At 41.9% G+C, this 20,503-nt stretch overlaps 1 protein-coding gene and 1 long non-coding RNA gene across 2 annotated transcripts in view; one reads left to right on the top strand and one right to left on the bottom strand.

Annotated features, from left to right (window-relative positions):
• LOC148146729 (uncharacterized) overlaps positions 1-1,851 on the bottom strand; it is a 33,399-nt gene extending 31,548 nt beyond the window's left edge. The window contains exon 1 of the long non-coding RNA XR_015760389.1: positions 1,773-1,851. This is a non-coding gene — a long non-coding RNA (uncharacterized LOC148146729). The remainder of the gene's footprint in view (positions 1-1,772) is intronic.
• Positions 1,781-18,318, top strand: LOC122559764 (calcium-activated potassium channel subunit beta-4-like). Its single transcript, XM_043709752.2, has 3 exons — positions 1,781-2,365; positions 15,780-15,907; positions 17,683-18,318. The coding sequence occupies exons 1-3, from the start codon at positions 2,030-2,032 to the stop codon at positions 17,849-17,851; spliced, it is 633 nt and encodes a 210-aa protein (XP_043565687.1). The 5' UTR covers positions 1,781-2,029; the 3' UTR covers positions 17,852-18,318.
• The last annotated feature ends 2,185 nt before the right edge of the window (positions 18,319-20,503 follow it).

A 20,503-nucleotide genomic window follows, 5' to 3' on the forward strand; every position in this document is an offset into this window, starting at 1 on the left:
ACTGCTCCTCGGATGCTGCCTGAACTAGTGTGCTCTTCCAGCACCACTAATCCAGAAATAAGTCCCTTAGCTCCAATTCAGTTTCAACAGCTGTTGTCAGGCCTGCAACTATTCCCTGCAATGTTTTTATTCTGAATTTCCAGCACCTGTAGTGTCTGTGTTTAGTTTTACTGAAAGTTATACCGGATGAATGTAGACATACGCTTTTTTTTGTATGTACTGTTCTGCTGACCAAATATTTCTAAACGTATTCCTTTTGTTATGGCATTTCTATGCATTTTATTTCTAATTTCAACATGTAATATTCCAAACCGAACAGCCCCAACCTTTTTGAGGATACAAGTGTTCAGAATGTATCAGGTATGTTAGTAGCTTTTCCAAATGGAGAATGTTCAACTGTTCCACCTCTCTCAAAGGTCCTGCTGTCGTAGAGCTCCGAGACTGTTCAGTAAGTTAATGACCATAATAACTGAAGATAGCTGTATGGTTAAAGCAGCGAACACTAATTCCCAGATCCTTTAAGGGTGCCATTCCCGGGAGGGAGGGGAGGGAAGAGATGAGAAAATTCTCTACTAAATCTTTATTTGTATCCTGATCCCACTTCGCAAATAGTATATGGTGGGATGATGAATGTAATCGAAGTGGATTATTCCTCCAATCACTTTGATTAATTGTAAACCGAAGGGCAAACAAATAATTTATCACTTCCATCATTGAAAGGAACAGAGGTGATGAGATTCCAGAAAAGAGCCATGTCCAACACTGGCTACACCAGGGGGGTTGCTGAGCTCGAAAGCAATTTCCTCCAATGAATTATGCCGCCAGGTCCCAGCTCTTCATGTCCCCTCTCCCCTCCCGCAACCCAACCGTCCTCAACACCACTCCTCTCGCCTCCCCCCGCCCCCCTCTCTCGCCTCCCCCCGCCCCCCTCTCTCGCCTCCCCCCCGTCCCCCTCCTCTCTTCTCTCCTTTCTCTCTCTCTCTCTTCCCCCCCCCCCTCCCCTCCCCTCCCCTCCGCTACTTCTTCCTGATTTTTAGATCTTACAGGGTCACCCCGGGAAAGGAGTCAGGTAAATGTAGCAGAAAGTTATTTCTGGAATGACTTCCGCTGTTAAGAAATTCTTTCAGACCCTTACTTACGAAGGAGGAGAAAGTGAGGTCTGCAGATGCTGGAGATTAGTGTGGTGCTGGAAAAGCACAGCAGGTCATGCAGCATCCGAGGAGCGGGAAAATCGACGTTTCGGGCAAAAGCCCCGCATTAGGAAGGGTTTTGATGAAGGGCTTTTGCCCGAAACAGTGATTTTCCTGCTTCTCGGATGTTGTCTGATCTGCTGTGCTTTTCCAGCACCACTCTAATCTTTACATGCCTTACCCAATAAACGGGCTCTGTTGTGGACAGTGAGAGAACTTTTAGTACGGAACTCCATGTCCACGGTTACAGGAAGGATGGTTTAAATGCTGATTGAAACCCGGAAGCTGCAAATCAGAAACTTGCTTCTGGTTTAAATGTTGGGACATCGACGACTGTTAGTCAAATACTCCCTGGATTGGGCTGGAGTTTGTAGAGAAAGGGTTTGCTATACAACCCGGCTCTGTAATGGGATGTCTGTCACCCAAAGGCGGATCCAGGAATGCCTGTTCCACAGGGACATTATTAGCACAGAGACCCTCCCACTGCCTGGCAGTTCAGTCTGGGAGCTATGCTCCTGAGCAGAGCAGTTAGTAAACATCAGCCACTTGGAGCTATGAGCTATTTCTATCTAAGAAGCTTACCTAATCCAGATGTAACTGTCAGGATTTGCAGAGCGGCAGCGTGGCACGAGGGAAAGCCGCACGCAGCTTTTAAATTCCAAACGAAAAAGCGAACAAAATGCGGCTGTTTCCTCCGCAACAGCAGCCAAGTTATTCAAGAGTTTTAGCTACCGGCTATCGGAACTGAACTGTGGAAAGTTTTCTGAAGCGGTTGCCCAGGGCTAAAGCCTGCACTAGATTGTGGATGTATTGAGAACTGGCTTTCAGTTCCCCATCTGATGGCGAAGCCCAGGGTCACCTATGAGTATTCCGAGGCGGAGGATAAAAGCATCAGACTCGGCTTCTTCCTCATAATCTCCGGCATCATCTCCCTATTCATCCTCGGGTTTTGTTGGTTAAACCCCACGCTGAACAACATGCAGTGCAAGGCTGCTAACTGCACGGTGCTGTCGCTGCGGCACATCGCCGAAATGTCTGAGTGCACTTTCACATGTGGGGCAGATTGCAAAGGCACGTCGCTCTATCCCTGTCTCCAGATCTTCGTCAACAATTCCCAAACTAACAGCAAAGCGTTGCTCCATTATGATGAACAGCAACTCATTCGAAACCCTAAGGTAAAGTGAGCTGTTGATGTATCACCTTAAAGAGGCTTGTAATTAAGCTAGCGAAATGAACATTTAACAATGTTGTATACCTTCTGCAGTTGTGTTTTACAGCATCCTATTTAGGGCCTGCAGTTTCTTAAATGCATTAATTGTACTTTCAGAAAAAAAGCAACTTTTAGTTCGTTCAGAGGTTAAATCTTATTTAGAATTAGTATACAATCAGTAATTATTAATGTTACCTAACTGTCCAATAGATATGTACCATTATGCGTTGGTGGCAACACTGATCTCCTCAGTCGCCCCCCCGCCCCCCACCGGAGAGTTGAATACTTAATCCCAGTTGAGACTTCAATATACAACTAAGGATGTGCTGTCTTTTGGATAAAATATTTAACCAAATTCCTTGTGCCCTTCAGGTGGGTAAATCCCACAGCCCTCTTCAAACACACTCCCAGTGTTCTGGCCTGCCTTTACCAATCAAAACAACATCACCCAAACGTTATCCTTGAACTGATTAAAGAATTGGCTGCCTACATTTATAACAGTACTTCATTGATTGTAATGCGCTTTGGGAGGTCATTAAAGGTACAATATAAATGCAAACCTTTTCTTCAGTAAAAGTTTTTGATTTGCCTGAAAAACAGCTAATGGAACAAAGGCTTTAAAGATGCTTCCTGACTTTAATCAACAAGTAATTTTGTCTTTGGATAAGTCAAGATGAACCTTTTTAAAATCTCTGACCAGTTTGAGTGACATAGGTAATATAGGAGTAATGCATGAAAAAAGTGCTGTTATCCAATATGTCATATGTACCCATCAGTTCATTTAAAAAGAAAATATAGCTTTCTTTAAAAAAAAAGCCTTAATCACACATGCTAGTACTGTAAATGTCACAGAACCCTTGATTGAGTAAACTGTAGCTTAACTTGTCAAAATAACCAATTAATTTTTTTATAACCTGGTGTCATTCCAATGTACTTTAATCATATGCAACACAGTTATGTTTCTTGAAATTATTCCAGTTGTTCTACCTTAAGATGGTGAAATGTGAAGAACATCCAGACATAAACAGTACAAAGACTGGCGATAACTGGTATCTAGATGCAATTAGTTCCAATCGTGAAACATCACTGATATTCACCAGTCTCACTTGAACCCTTTTTTTTGGTTGGGAGAGGATCAGACCAGATGTGAAATAAAACCACACAGGCAAGAAAATAGAAATAATTATATTCCTTACTGTGTGCCAAAAAGAATTGGAATTGCCAGAGTTCCCAAACCTATTGAATCATTTTCATTCTGTGCTAGAGAGTATGGTTTGAAGATGAGGATTAGAAATTAGTGAGATACCCTTAAAATGAAATTTCCTGATGACACTTGTCCTATTGCTTTCCATCATGCAGAATATGCATTTCAGCAAAGACACTCGAAGGCCGACGGTGCCAGTAGAACTGCCTTCCTGTGTGAATCAGTGTCTTTGAAATTGCATGCTATCTTGCAACTTCTCAACAAAATAGGGCTGTCTATCTTTAAGACAGCAAGTTGCTGGAAGTTTGTGTGATACTGAATTGTGGAGAATATTCAGCATCCTCCCATTAGCTGAAAATGTATCTGACAGAAGGAGAAACGGTGATCAACCTGATATGTAGAACAAACTCATATAAAATCAAAGTTAAATACATGCAGTTAATGTTAAACCTTCCAGCTCAGCGAGCAAACCTACATCCAGAATCTCAACCTGAGCTACAAATCTCAAAACTAGTTAATTTTAAATTTAGTTCTAATTAGTAATGCCATCTCATTGAGCCTCACTAAAATGTATCCCTACATTCAGTAGGTAGCACAGTTACATTTGAGTGAGAATTTGTGGATTTCCAAGTGCCTAATTGCAAAATCTAGACTAACATTTGGGGCATATAAACAGAGTCCTGGGATGCTATAGATTTTGACTTTTGATGTAACATTTAATTCTATATCTTATTTGACTCTTCTTCTGGTGCAATTGAATGCTTATATCCAAGATCACCAACCAGTAAAGCGAGAGAGTTCTCCTAGTGCCTAATATTAAACACGTTGCTGAGAGAAAGCCAACTCATCAGACAATCAATTATTGTTTGGACAATCTACCAATGAGCAAATGCCCTTCTATATTTACACCACAGGAGTCATTCCAGTTTCAAACAATTCACCATCTCCAAAACGCTTTTGAAAATTGAAACAAAGTCAAAAATCAGTACATTTTAAGAGTAACTTTGTAATATTTCTGTTACCTTACAGATATTGATCATTTATAAGTTGCATGCTTAGCAAAAGTTTATTACCTTTTTATATTCAATTCATTAAATATTATATTTTTCACAAAGCTTTTGGGAATGCCAATTATTGATGACTGACTTGTGTTTTATTTAGTCATGCCTTATAGTTTCTTGTTCCATTACATTGTCTTGGTGATAGATTTACCCTTCAGAATGTGTATTTAACATAGTCAATCCATAGTAAAGACAAATGCGCAAGTATTCATACTTGTCACAGGAAGGCAGACTTTCATTTTTCTGACTGATTAAATTAGTGCTTTGTATTTAGCAATTTGTCTTAACATATTGTTAGTTATCTTATCTGACTATGACATAAATGTATTACTAACCTTGTTACATAGTCAGAAATAACATTATCCCATGACACACTCATGTTTGATGTTTTACTGACATGTGAAAAGTTTGATAATAATGGATTATGGCAATAGATATTTGAAATAAATGAAGTATAGTTTAAAGGCTTCATTTCACTGTTTGAAGAGAAGAGGGGAAAGTACTCTCTTTGTGAATATTGATTTGGTTAAATAAGATTGGAATATAGACAATTTTAAACTGCCAACAAAAGTTAAACCAATTTTAGATTAGATTAGATTACAGTGTGGAAACAGGCCCTTCGGCCCAACAAGTCCACACCGACCCGCCGAAGCGAAACCCACCCATACCCCTACATTTACCCCTTACCTAACACTACGGGCAATTTAGTATGGCCAATTCACCTAACCTGCACATCTTTGGACTGTGGGAGGAAACCGGAGCACCCGGAGGAAACCCACGCAGACACGGGGAGAACGTGCAAACTCCACACAGTCAGTCGCCTGAGTCGGGAATTGAACCCGGGTCTCTGGCGCTGCGAGGCAGCAGTGCTAACCACTGTGCCCCCGTGCCGCCCACACCACTGTGCCCCCGTGCCGCCCACACCACTGTGCCCCCGTGCCGCCCACACCACTGTGCCCCCGTGCCGCCCACACCACTGTGCCCCCGTGCCGCCCACACCACTGTGCCCCCGTGCCGCCCACACCACTGTGCCCCCGTGCCGCCCACACCACTGTGCCCCCGTGCCGCCCACACCACTGTGCCCCCGTGCCGCCCACACCACTGTGCCCCCGTGCCGCCCACACCACTGTGCCCCCGTGCCGCCCACACCACTGTGCCCCCGTGCCGCCCACACCACTGTGCCCCCGTGCCGCCCACACCACTGTGCCCCCGTGCCGCCCACACCACTGTGCCCCCGTGCCGCCCACACCACTGTGCCCCCGTGCCGCCCACACCACTGTGCCCCCGTGCCGCCCACACCACTGTGCCCCCGTGCCGCCCACACCACTGTGCCCCCGTGCCGCCCACACCACTGTGCCCCCGTGCCGCCCACACCACTGTGCCCCCGTGCCGCCCACACCACTGTGCCCCCGTGCCGCCCACACCACTGTGCCCCCGTGCCGCCCACACCACTGTGCCCCCGTGCCGCCCACACCACTGTGCCCCCGTGCCGCCCACACCACTGTGCCCCCGTGCCGCCCACACCACTGTGCCCCCGTGCCGCCCACACCACTGTGCCCCCGTGCCGCCCACACCACTGTGCCCCCGTGCCGCCCACACCACTGTGCCCCCGTGCCGCCCACACCACTGTGCCCCCGTGCCGCCCACACCACTGTGCCCCCGTGCCGCCCACACCACTGTGCCCCCGTGCCGCCCACACCACTGTGCCCCCGTGCCGCCCACACCGTCTTTGTGCTTTGTATTCCTTCTCATTCCCTCTCTACCCTTTCTATCTTGGCTCTTTTCACCTCACCCCTCTTTACCTTCCAGACACTTTCTTCTTTCCTTTCATATGTTCTCTCAAGAAAGGGAAAGTTTCACTTAGTACAATAACATGCCATCCAAGACTGACAATTATGCTGAACTTAGTCAGCAGTCAGAGACCAGAGAGTGTGGCTGCAGCTAAGGCCGATGAGGGGACTGAGAGGACAGGAGTGCAGGAGCCTTTATTCAACAGGTTCGTGGGTGGGGGTGGGGTGGGGGAATTAGTGGTTGGGCTGCGTGATAGATGAGCTGGCTGCCCATGGCACTGTGGTACAGGAAGTCATTAAAGTCTGATGAGCAGAAATGAAATTAGTGGTGGAAATGTTGGGGACAGTATATAAGGGGGATTGACACTGTTCTCTGTGGGAATGAGCAAGAGTTTACAAGCTATATTACCTGCCCAGTGCTGGGGTCTAGAATGTGTGCTCAGTGCTGAGGGGTAAAGTATAGTGGGAAAGGGAAGCTCCAGTCATCACAGTCCATGTAAATTCAACATTGTAGGCAGGATGGAGAAAAAAGCCCTGCACAGTCAGAATGAGGAGCTAGGCACTAAATTAAGAAGCAGAACCTCAAATGTAATGATAGCTGGATTATGACCTAAACCACATGCAAATTGGCACAGAGTGACTAAGGTTAGGAAAATGAATCGTTGGTTCAAAGGCTGGCAAATCAGAAGTGAGTTTTCTGTTTGTGGGGTGCTGGCATTAGTATTGTGTGGGGGAAAATGTGGGCTGTGCCAATGGGACAATCTACACTGTTTCCAGTATGGTTCGAATGTTCCAGTGAGCTGTGTTATCTATAAAGTAGAGAGAGTTTTGAATGAAGTGTTGGGATAAGGGATCACATTTCAGGAAAAGTAAATAAAACAATCAAGGCAAAACAAGGAGGAATGAATTAATATGGGAGCCAGTAAATTAACAGAAGAGGAAGGGATAGAATGAAAAAAAATCTAAGAATAAATTAACAGATAATGCTGGAGGTTACAAATATAGGACAAAATTGAAAGCTTTGTATTTGAAACAAAACAGATGAACTATGAATGCAAATAGAAATAAACTAGTACATTTGGATAGCCATTGCAGAGATATTGTTATAGGCTGACCTGTATTTTGACCTGAATATTAGAGGGGAATGTGACATTTATGAAAGATAGGAAGCTAGGAGACAGTGGATGGGTGGCTCTGTTAGTTATTGTTATTAGCACAACAGTGAGGGCAAACAAGTTCCAGAAACCAGAATGTAGAAACAGTTTGGGTATACCTGAGAAATAATAAAGGCAGGAACCATATGTTAGGGTGGAGTATAAAGGACAAAATAACTTGGACTGCAAAAGAAAATGGCTTTGGTCTTTCTGATATTGAATTGGAGGAATTTTTGCTTGAGTACTACTGGATGTGGAATAAACAGCTTGATAGTTCATGACTGTGGAGGAGATTGGAGTGGTGGTGGAGCTATAAGGCTGAGTCTTTTCAACACGTGGAAACTAATACGACCGTTGTGCTTCCTTGCCTGACTCAGAACTTCTCCCGTCTTTGCTTTCAAATGTCCATCTCAGCACTAAGACTGGTTAAAGTCATGCTGATATTTTGTGATTGCAATCTTGGTGTGCTATTGCTTCTCTCACTCCTCCTTCATGATGTTTAATATCCCAACCACCTCCACCATCTCTCCTTTATAGTTGACCTGTGATACCTACTATAGCCTGCTTCATATCTACCTCTGCTATAATGGTTGCATTTCCCAAGGCTCCAATTTTGGTCTTTTTCTCATTACTTTATGAATGGTGACTTTATCTGAGGAATGGAACAGTTGTGCTGTAAACAAACAACGTTTTAAAACAGTTCTCAACTTTGTGGTCCCATTCGTGACAACTTGATCATCTGTGTTGACTTGACTATTTAGCTACTCAATCAATGACTCCGAATCATCTTTGACTAAGAACTTGCTGCTTATGCTATTCGGCTTCCACCAAAGTTTGAGTCTGACATTGCCCTCTTCCCTACCATGTCTTTCGGAGTGAGCACAATACGATACTGAATGTTCTCCCTACTTCAGAGCTGAGTATCAAGGTTTATTTTCCAACTCTGGCCTCACCAGGCCCCAATATTACTGAAACTCCTATTTTGTGTCCTTGCCCCTGAGGCTATTATTCTGATTGTTTCTTTGCCAAGTTCCTGAGTTCTGTGCACATCAAATTAAAGTGCGTTCAAAGTTTCAGCACCATATGTTTCTGTTGTTTTAAAAACTCACTCCTATCTCCCCATGTGCCTTTCCAACCATTATCTCCTGTGTTAGTTTTCAAAATGGTTGTCCTAACCTACAAATCCTTCCCTGATTTTATTTAAAATAGTTCTACAACCCGTTCTGCCATTTGTTCCAAGAGATACCTTCCGTCATCTAGCTCATCTATTCTGCATTCCTCACACCATCTCTGTCCACCTCTCCCTTGGCAAAAGGCAGTCCATCAATCTTCCATGTTGGCGCAGTCTAAGTTCCTGTTCCATAACATCTCTCTCTTTGCTTTCAAAAACTTCCTTAAAACCTACAACCGTGATCACTAGTTTTCATCTCCAACACACACACTTCACTGCTTAGTACCTGGTTATTTCCTCAGTGAAGAACTTTGCAATATTTCAATAGAGTCATGCAGCACAGAAACAGACCCTTCGGTCCAACTCGACCATGCTGACCAGGTTTCCCAAACTAAACCAGTCCCATTTGCCTGTGTTTGGCCCATTTTCCTCTCAATCTTTCCTATTATGTACCTGTCCAAATGTCTTTTAAATGTTGTAACTGTACCTGCATCTATCACTTCCTCTGCCTGTTCATTCCACAAACAAACCACCCTTTGTATGAAAAAGTAGCCTCTCAGGTCCCTTTTTAAATCTTACTCCTCTCACCTTAATATTCTGCCCTCTAGTTTTGAACTCCCCTATCCCAGGAAAAAGACCTTTTGCTGTTCACCTTATCTATGCCCCTCATGGATTAATAAACCTCTATAAGGTCACCCCTCAGCCTCCTACACTCCAGGTTAAGAAGTCTCAGCCTATCCAGCCTCTCCTTATAACTCTCATCCTCAAGTTCTGGCAACAACATTGAAAATCTTTTCTCTACCCTTTACAATTTAAGAACAGCCTTCCTATAGCTGGGCAGCCAGAACACTACACAGAAGTTGTGATGTGGACGTTTTGAGATTTTTCTTCTTAAATGAGATTGGTAATCATTATTTAACTTCTGCTTAAAGAAAAGCCTTGCTGTAAAATTCTAAGGTTGTACAAGGAGTGATATATGGAAAATGGCAGACCTTTTTAAGATTAGAGATTTGAATTTTCAATTTGTAATTGAATGAGAAAGCAACAAGATTTCATGTTCTAAGACATTTGCAAAGTTTAAAAATCACACAACACTAGGTTATATTCCAACAGATTTAATTGGAAGCACTAGCTTTCAGAGGTTGTTAACCACCTGATGAAGGAGCAGCACTCTGAAAGCTAGTGCTTCCAATTAAACCTGTTGGACTATAACCTGGTGTTGTGATTTTTAACTTTGTATACCCCAGTCCAACACAGGCATCTCCAAATCATAAGATATTACAGTAACCAACATATTAAATGCAGTATTGACTAAACACTATACTGTAGTAATCTATTCCTGAAGTGACAGAACAGAATGTTTAACATTGTGGAAAACCTGTTATCAGGTACACATTTCCCTGTCTTTTATGTTGACCTCAAATTCTCCCAGAATTCAAGATGATTCTTGGCTCCTCAGGATTTACTGCTATTCTTTTTCTTTCTTAGCCTGGAAATGTACTTATGATGAAAGCATCATTTGAGATTCTCCCTCCAGCACATTAGATTAGCTAAGGTGAATCTAATCGCTTTTTTTCAACTGCTTACAAATTTGTTCTTTTCAACCAAGCATGACATAAAAGACTAAAATTCCCTGGAATTTATATCCTCATAATTTAGCAGTGACTGCTCCTAGCATTGAGTGAGTTATAAATGTTGGGTAATATAAAATCTGCACCAGTTGGCAAGTGAGTTCTTGAAGGTTGGGGCAATTTGCTTGCTGGATCTTTAATCTGTGAATAGTTAATGAGAGCCTTGTAGATAACCAGTGAAAAGGTGTTCTGTTTCTCTCAGAAATATCCCTCGCCCTGCTGTATATAAAAGATTTTGTCCTTTCTTCTTAAGTTGTGCTCATTCATCTGTTACGTTTATTCAATCAAGACTTGATTGTCATACATTATCCAATATGCTTAACATTAGCACAATGTTTTCAAGAGGTTGCTGCAGGCCTTTTACACATCAGAACAGTCAACTATTATGATTTCAATTCAGCAATAGTCGACCTACCTTGGACAGTTTATCTCTGTGTGGGATGTTTTGCTCCTTCAGTATTTCTGCCTTCATCTATCATTACAGAGAACCAGCGATATTCGCTAAAAGCCCACCTCATTTTCAAATGGCCATCTTGCAAATTAAAGTTCCAGCTGCTGAGTACTAGTACAGATTAATAGTTAATAATCGTATCAGTGTGTGTAAAACATTGCTCAACGCATTCAGTCGTGTAAAATTTTTAAAAACAATGTGCTTCTGGTGAAGCTGCCAAAAGTTTTGACCACTTTAGCATTTTAAAAATACAATATTGAGAAAGATGACCTATGCTATATACAAATTCCCATTAATATTTTAGAAAGAAACAGTTACAAAGGTATTCTATTTAGTTCAAAGGATTTGTCTCAATTTGCAGAAGCATTATGCTTAAGTCTTAAGGTTTGCATGCAAATTTGTAGCTAGGGGTGCTGGTTGCCGTGGTTGAGGGTATGTTCGCTGAGCTGGGAAGTTGATCTAGGAAACAGCAGGAATGGCACCAATAAATTCCGGAAGACACAGTAGCACTTTGCAGGAGGCTCTAAAGCACTGAAGGTATCACCTAGACAGGGGACGAAACGTCTGCAAATCAACTTCCCAGCTCAGCGAACGTACCCCCAACCACGGCTTATTAAGTGTTTTCTAAGATATTCCACAATATCAGTTATTCCAATCAAATTCATTATTCTCCTCTTAATTTGTTTCTTGCCAACCAAGAAATGTCTGAAGGCCTTGGACACTGCAAAGGCTTTAGGCCTGACAAGATCCTTTGTGATAGTACTGAAGATAAACACTCCACATCTAGCTGAGTTGAAAAGTTTGGTGCTGGAAAAGTGCAGCAGGCCAGGCAGCATCCGAGGAGCAGGAGAATCGACGTTTCGGGCATAAGCCCTTCTTCAGGAATGAGGCTGGTGCGCCAAGCAGTCTGAGATAAAAGGTTAGGGGTGGGGAATTTGGGGGAGGGGCGCTGGGAATACGATAGGTGGAAGGTGGTGAGGGTGATAGGCCGGAGAGAGGGTGGGGCGGAGAGTTCGGGAAAAAGATTGCAGGTCAAGAGGGCGGTGCTGAATCCGGGGTTTGGGACTGAGATAAGGTGGGGGGAGGGGAAATGAGGAAGTTGGAGAAATCGACATTCATCCCGTGTGGTTGGAGGGTTCCTAGGCGGAAGATGAGGCGCTCTTCCTCCAGGCGTCGTGTGGCCATGGTCTGGCAATGGAGGCGGCCCAGGATCTGCATGTCCTTGGCGGAGTGGGAGGGGGAGTTAGTGTTCAGCCACGGGGCGGTTGGGTTGGTTGGTGCGGGTATCCCAAAGGTGTTCCCTGAAATGTTCCGCAAGTAGGCGGCCTATCACCCCAATGTAGAAGAGACCACGTCGGGTGCAACGAATACAGTAAATGTGTGTGGAGGTGCAGGTGAATTTGTGACGGATATGGAAGGATCCCTTGGGGCCTTGGGGGGGGAGGTGTGGCCGCTTGGCACACCAGCCTCATTCCTGAAGAAGGGCTTATGCCTGGAACATCGATTCTCCTGCTCCTCGGATGCTGCCTGGCCTGCTGCGCGTTTTCAGCACCACACTTTTCAACTCTGGTCTCCAGCATCTGCAGTCCTCACTTTCTCCTATCACATCTAGCTGAGCCAATCAACAAGTTATTCTAGGACAATGTACAAAGTTACCCAGATATGTCTTGTCCACCAAAAGCAGGACCAATCCAATCTGACCAATTAGCACCTTATCTGCCTCCTGAGCTACATAGCAATAGCCTATTCCCTGATTCACCGTTTGGGTTCTACCAGAGCTCAGTCACTTATGATTTCATTTTTAGACCAAATCTACAATGGACAAAAGAGCTAAAAGTGAGCGGTGAGTTGACCATGAATGCCAATGACATCAGCATAATGTTGGACCAAGTGTGGCTTTGAGAGCCTTATCCAACCTCGAGTCAGTGGGAATTGTGGGCCAGGAGGTTGGGGAGGGAGAAGATGCTCTCCACTGGTTAGAATCATGCATTGCATAAAAGAGGATGATTAGATTGTTGGAGGTTAAATGTCAATCCTGTCAACGTCTTTGCTATGATTCCAGCTGAGAGGAATACTGGATCATTCAAATCTTAGTGAAACCGGACCTGATAAGGCTTGACTTTGTTTACCATTGAGGTCAGCCACATTTACATTTAACAAAAAACATTAAAGTTTATTACACTAGTGATAACAAAAAACTACCGATTTACACTCTATAATAACTATAAAAACAAAGATAGATTCAGCTTCTTTAACCCGACAATAATTTTACTGACCCCCAAATCTCCACGAAAAGTCACCCCATTTCCATGCTCAGCTGAAACTGCTCTAAATCATTCCTATTACAAATTACACATGTGTATTCACTCAATGCTTACTTTTAATGCCTTTACTCAAGACCCTTAAAATGGACTGCTAAATCAATTCTTATATTGTTTAATATTAATTCCCTAAACCGATGTCTTCAACAACCTTGTAGGATGTTTAACTCTGAGAAATCTCCACAATTCCACTTTTTGGAATTTTCTTCCTTTTGACTTCTAAGCAACTTGGGACTGCTTTCCCTCAATGACCACATGCAAATAATAGCAGTAGTTATTAATTAATAACAAGTACCTCTGCTATTGTAGACTTCTCTCTCAATGTTTCTGTATCGCACTCCCAAACCCCTCTCTGGATTGTAAATTTCAAACCACTAAGTACCTTAGCAATGATCTCCATGGGTGGTTTACTAGATATTTAGCTACAATCATATGCCCTCTTAAAAATATTGTTTTGAACTTGCTGCTCAAAATGAGTTTGACTAAATGTCAGACCTTCACTGAACAGAAAACTAAATTCATTTTCCCTCTTCTTTAAAATCCATATTACAAAAATCTTTGCACAGGTCATCGCTACAAGCATTCATTTGGGTAGACATAGTGTTTTATTCCCTCACAAGATTAGTACATCATTAGCTAGGCCAGCATTTATTGCCCATTCTGAAAGAGGGACAGTTAAGAGTCAAATACATTACTATTAGTCTGGAGTCACATGTTGAGCAGACCAGGTAAAGGCAGCAGTTTCCTTCCCTCGAGGAGGTTAATGAACCAGGTGTGCTTTTCCTGGCAATCGGTAATGGATTCATTGTCATCATTAGACTCTACCATTGCATGACAAGAACCCCCTTTTCATCAGGATGTGTTTTCCAATAAACCTGTCCAGTGATAGTATTACACTTCTGGAACAGGTAGAATTTCAAACCAGTCCTCTTGGCTCAGGGGTAGGAACACTACCAAAACAAAATCTGAAATAGCTGGAAAAACTTGGCAGCATCTGTGGAGAGAAAGCAGCATTAATGTTTGGGGTCCAGTGACTGTTCTTAAGAAGTTCTGCTGGTTATCTTGGTCTTGCTGCCATCTGTCCTATATTGTTGATAGGACGGATCAACAATATAGATAGACAGACAATGAGAGGAGGGTGAGAGGGGAAAGATATAAGAGACCTAAGGGCCAACTTTTTCACAGAGGGTGGTGCATGTATGGAATGAGCTGCCAGAGGAAATGGTGGAGGCTGGTACAATTGCAACATTTAAAAGGCATCTGGATGGATATCTGAATAGGAAGGGTTTGGAGGGATATGGGCCGGGTGCTGGTAATTGGGCCTAGATTGCATTGGGATATCTGGTCGGCATGGACAAGTTAGACCGAAGGATCTGTTTTCGTGCTGTCTCCAAGTACAAAGCGATTGCTGGGGCCAAGGAACTTAAAAAGCAAAAAAGCTGGAGAAAATTTAAACTTTGATGTTTGGAGTTGAAATAAAATCTGAAGTGATCGAACAAATTTATTTTAGGTAATAGAAGTTGTAAATCTAAAACATTACTTTGAAGTAACTTTTAAAAGTAAGACAAGGGGGTGTCCAAACTGTTCAGAGAAAATACAAGGACTAATATTACTAAAGATTGTTCAACATGTGAGATGAACGTCCAGGTAACGCAATGAAGGTAAAAATACCTAAAACAATTCAATGCTGTCAATACAGCTCCTAAGAGTTTTCTGGAGGAATTAATTAAGATGGATCTAAATATTTGCCTGACGATGAATATTTTGGAACCAACCTTTATTGTTTCTATGCCTTCAGTGTGCAGATAATTTTGGTGACTACCAAATTCCACAGTCAACAAGCATCTCTCTGAAGAAGAACATCATGTCATGTTTTAGATGTGCACCTTTTCAACTAAATTGGAAATCAAAAAGAGATCTCACTCTCGCGCTCTCTCTCGCTCGCTCCTTCTTGCTGTTACTTTTATTAGATTACATTACAGTGTGGAAATAGGCCATTCGGCCTGACAATTCCACACCGACCCGCCGAAGCGGAACCCACGCATACCCCTATATTTACCCCTACACCTAACACTACGGGCAATTTAGCATGGCCAATTCACCTGACCTGCAGATCTTTCGACAGTGGGAGGAAACCGGAGCACCCCCACGCAGACACTGGGAGAATGTGGAAACTCCACACTGTCAGTCGCCTGAGGCAGGAATTGAACCCGGGTCTCTGGCGCTGTGAGGCAGCAGTGCTAACCACTGTGCCACCGTGCCGTGTCTCCTTTTTTCTAATTGACAGAGTTCTGATGGAGAATGCCGACGTGGACATTTATTGACTTTACAGATGTTAACTACATTTTTTTTTGCATCCAATATTTCCCTCAGTTAAAAGGTTGCATCATCCACATGAGGTGGACTGGTAAATTTGCAGGAGATAACATTTGAGTGGCAAGATTACATTTTGATGTTGGAGTATGGCCAACAAAGGACACTGTAGTAAACTAATAGAACGTGCTGCTTCTTGTTAACATGTTTTCTTTTCAAGCTTGTACATTTCATGAGATTCTTAGTCAATGCTTTGTCATAACACAGTTCTCATTTTATACAGTGTTCCTATATTCCTCCTTGTGAAAGAGACAATCAGAAAAACTCAGAGAATGTTATGAGTTGGCATGATTATTGGAAGGAAGAAATAGGCTCTCAGACTTTTATGTGCTATATAAATCAACAACGAAGGTAAGACTGAGAAAATACCCTGCGCACAACCACAGGAATTATTTTTACATACCTTTGTATTTAATGTTTTATTAAATATACAGCATTAAAAATTTCCCTACAGCACATCAGTTGACTGTGACTTGTGCATTTGATATGAAGATGCAAATGATCTAGATGTTTGTCTTCACAGCTAGAGTTTCAAGTTTCAAAGCATATTAGAGATGTTACAGAATTGTTATGCCGACATCAGGAGTGCCCTTAAATTGCTTTTAAGAGTTTTAAGTACTATGTAGATGATGCACAGAGGAAGGCCTTGTATCAAGGTTTGCATGCCATTCAGTGAACCCACCCAGTTTTGGAATTGAAAGGAATGTAAGAAAAATCTGTTAGCTTTGTAGAAATTGTGTGATCTACCCCTGCCAGATTTCTCCTGTCTGAGTTTCTCCCAGATGATACTTTAATGCCCATGTTGTTAAAGTGGAAATCTATCCTACAAAAACGTAAATGTCACACTTCAAACATGGTAAAATATTTCAAGGCACTGCAGAAGAATGTTCACCAACAAAATTTGAGACCCAGTCGCCCATAGTACAGATGACCAGAAGCTTGGCCAAATAGGTAGGTTTGAAATGTGACATTAACCCAAGTGAGAAAGGCACAGGTACCCATGTAGCTTTATAATAATTAACTGATTTTCTAGATTTCCTTCCTGATATATTTTATAACCTCTGTCCATTGTTTACTAATCTGCTCGTGCTTATGAAAAGATATCACATAAGTACTGATTTAATTAGATAACATAATTAACCCCCCAAAAATTATTTTTATTCATTTGTGGGACATGTGTTGCTGGCTGGCTAGTATTTATTGTCTATTGGTAGCTGGCTTTGAGAAGGTGCTGCATTCCAAGGCCCCCCTCAGTTCTGAAATGGAACTTGGGACATATGCAAACACTTTAATGTAAAATGTCCTGGATGCCATGTTGGTAAAGGGATCAGATGCACATGCTTAATGATTCGAAGAAATTTCACCACCAGCATTTGGTTCCTTTCATTTGTGAATCACTTTAAACTTAACAAGTTCGGTATCAGAATTTGAATGAATTCGGAGTATCCCAGATGATGAATAAGATAAATTCCAGTTGCAGTAATGTCACAGTGGTTTGTGGAGGAAGGGGATTGGTGGGTAAGGCCAGAAGGGTGCCATGCCACCGTGTGGCACATGTTCTCCTGGAAGGAATGTGGGTCTTAGCAGGAGGATGAGTGCATGCTGAAGGCAGTCCCATCTCCATTGCCATGAACCGCTCACTGAATATGTTACAGAGCTTTCAGTCATCTGACCTGATATGTGGCTCAGTGTCATACTTTGTTTTATAAAATGCCTCTGGGCATTTCATTATTTAAAGACTTTATAAACTTAAAGTTTTATAATTTGACATTGTGAAAGTGATCTCGAAACCTGCAGTAACTGCAACCCTGACCAGTGGATGAGATAACATCAGCAAATTACTTCAAGTATGAAAAAAAGGTGTTTGGTTAGACGTTGATAAAAGTGATTCAGAGACAGAGTGCTGGAGATACTCAGCATGTCTGGAAGTATCTATGGAGAGAGAAACCGAGTTAATGTTTCAAGTCCAACATAACTCTTTGTAATGAGAAAAGGGTGGTTTTGCCATGCATATTTGAATAAGTAGTTTGCTTCCTTGTTGGTTAAATTGTTGAAATATATATTTGTATGCTGTTTATTTTTCAAGTGTACTGCTCACTAAGATTGTGTTTTGGGTTCTTTTTTAGACCTGATGATGCGCTTTTGAAGCGTGCCCATGATGAAAATGTTCTTTTGCACTGTGTACTCTGGCCTCTCCTTACTCTCCTGGTGGGTGTCCTGATTGTGCTTTTGACAATTTGTGGTAAGAGTCTTGCTGTTCGAGCAGAAGCACTGCAGAAAATGAAGTACTCCTAGTGAGAAGACTGATCAGAAGTGGCAATCAGGCAGCATTCTTACAGGCAAATAATCAACAGTATATTCAAAGGCAAATCCTTGATGACAAAGGCCTGAAATCATTTTATGCAAGTGTAGACTTACAAAGTTTTGAATGATTTAAGCTGCTGGGAGGACTGAAGGCTTGATGATTGAATATAAATGCTTGAAATTTGGCATGAAGATTCTATCACTTCATTACTGAGAGAAAAAATGCAACCGATGTAATGTACCTTAGCTGTTTCCTTTGATTCATTTTCAATTCAGTTATCCTCGTTTCTGGAATATATTGCGAGTTAACTGCAGCCCAACATTTTTGTTAATCTTAGTTAGAAGAAAATGCCCAGAACCCTTGTTGTTAACTATTTTTCAAAGATCTGTACTTTGTAATGATGTAAAGATGAAATTGTTAATGAATGGTTTTAAAAATAAAGTCTTCTGCAAATACTGATATTTTGTCTGGTCACCTTTTAGGGAGTAATGTAAGAACTTCCTTTATTTTTCCCACATTGCTCAAAACACCAGGAGGTGTGGATATACCTCAAATTGATGCAGTTCAAAAGGAAGCGTTTTGACCGGTTGTGACTGTGCTGGGTTTTTGAAAGTGATAACCAATGAATCCTACTCCCCTAATCTTTTTCAAAGTAAGTGTTTGCACCTCATATGTTTATCTATTTCGCTTTAGAAAGTTATTATTGAACCTGTTTCCAACATTCATTCAGACAGTGAGTTCAGATCATCATTACCTCCTGAATACACTTTTGCCTCATACAGCATTTAGTTCTTTTATCAATTATCTTAGCTCCACTTTTGCAACAAGAAGTGCCTAAATTGAGGATTCAGTTGATGTTTGTGTTTTGATGAACATACAGGTGCAATGAAGTATGAACTCTGATTATGTTTTACATAAAATATGATAATTGCTACTTGAAAACCTCTGACAAGCCTTTGGGGTGAAATAGTAACATGGATTTACATAAGCAAGGGAAAAATAACTCATTTGAAACATCTGGCCAGGTTTATTATAATGTCATGTTGTCGAGTCAGTAGTTCTTACTATAGAAACCTTAGTTCCTATTTGATTCATTACTGGGGCTAATCAGGGCTCACTGAAAACTCAACTGTCGTGAATGCAAACTAAATGCCAATGCTAACTTTTGGATCATTATTATTTCTTATTTTTAAGAAATCAAATCATTTGGGTTTTGATTTGTGTTACAAAATGAAGGAAGTGGAATTCAATATCTTGTCTCCAATATTTTAACATGTTCAAAGTAGTAATGTTCTCTCAGGAAAAAGTCCTGTGTTTAAAACTCTTAAGCTTACAAGATAAGAGCAAGTAAATTACTAAGAAGGGAAAACAACTGAAAAATACCTTTTTTGAAGGATGGAAGAAATTAGTCATTAGAGATGTACAGCACAGAAACAGACCCTTAAGTCCGACTCGTCCATGCCGACCAGCTATCCCAACCCAATCTCGTCCCACCTGCCAGCACCCGGCCCATATCCCTCCAAACCCTCCTTATTTGTATACCCATCCAGATGCCTTTTAAATGCTACAATTGTACCAGCCTCCACCACTTCCTCTGGCAGCTCATTCCATGCATGCATCACCCTCTGTGTGGAAAAAGTTGCCCCTTAGGTTTAGTGAGAGGGGAAAAATATAACAGACATATGTCCTTTAGTTCTGGACTCCTCACCCCAGGGAAGAGACTTTGTCTATTTATCCTATCCATGCCCCTCATGATTTTATAAATCACTATAAGGTCACCCCTCAGCCTTTGATGCTCCAGGGAAAACCGCCCCAGCCTATTCAACCTCCTCCAACTCCAATCTTCCAACCATGGCAACATCCTTGTAAATCTTTTATCAACCCTTTTAAGTTTCACAACTTCCTTCCAATTGGAAGGAGACCAGAATTACATGCAATATTCCAAAAGTGGCCTAACCAATGTCCTATAATTCTGCAACATAACCTCCCAACTCCTGTACTCAATACTCTGACTAATTAAGGAAAGCATACCAAAAGCTTTCTTCACTATCCTATCTACTTGTGACTCCTCTTTCAAGGAGTTATGTACCTGCACTCCAAGGTCTCTTACTTTCAGCAACACTCCCTAGAACCTTATCAATAAGTGTATAAGTTCTGCTAAGATTTGCTTTCCCAAAATGCAGCACCTTGCATTTATCTAAATTAAACCCCATCTGCCACTTCTCAGCCCATTGGCCCATCTGATCAAGATCCTGTTGTAATCTGAGGTAACCTTCTTCGCTGTCCACTGCACCTCCAATTTTGGTGTCATCTGTAGGAATTCCTCAAGTTTTGTTAACTAGCTCGCTTTCTGCAAGTTTGAAGTATTTTATACTAAAATTTGAAGTTTAACTTTTACTGTTAAAAGTTTACTTTCTGTACAAATTTATTTAAGCATTAGCATGTGAATTCATGCTAATGTACAATTTGCACATAAATCCAATTTCTAAAAGTGATATTGAAAATTAGAAGCAGGTGGCTGTTGGTTATGTCTGAGGGTTTTTTAAAAAAAAGAACAAAGTCAGCGAGTCATGCCAGATTAAATCCAGCATTTGTCAGAAAACAGGTGATGTCAGACCCCTGATATGTATATGATGGTTGAG

The sequence above is a fragment of the Chiloscyllium plagiosum genome, unplaced genomic scaffold (genome assembly GCF_037043375.1).
Source record: "Chiloscyllium plagiosum isolate Xiang-an unplaced genomic scaffold, Cpla_swu_hap1 HiC_scaffold_19, whole genome shotgun sequence".
NCBI classification, from domain to species: Eukaryota; Metazoa; Chordata; class Chondrichthyes; order Orectolobiformes; family Hemiscylliidae; genus Chiloscyllium; species Chiloscyllium plagiosum.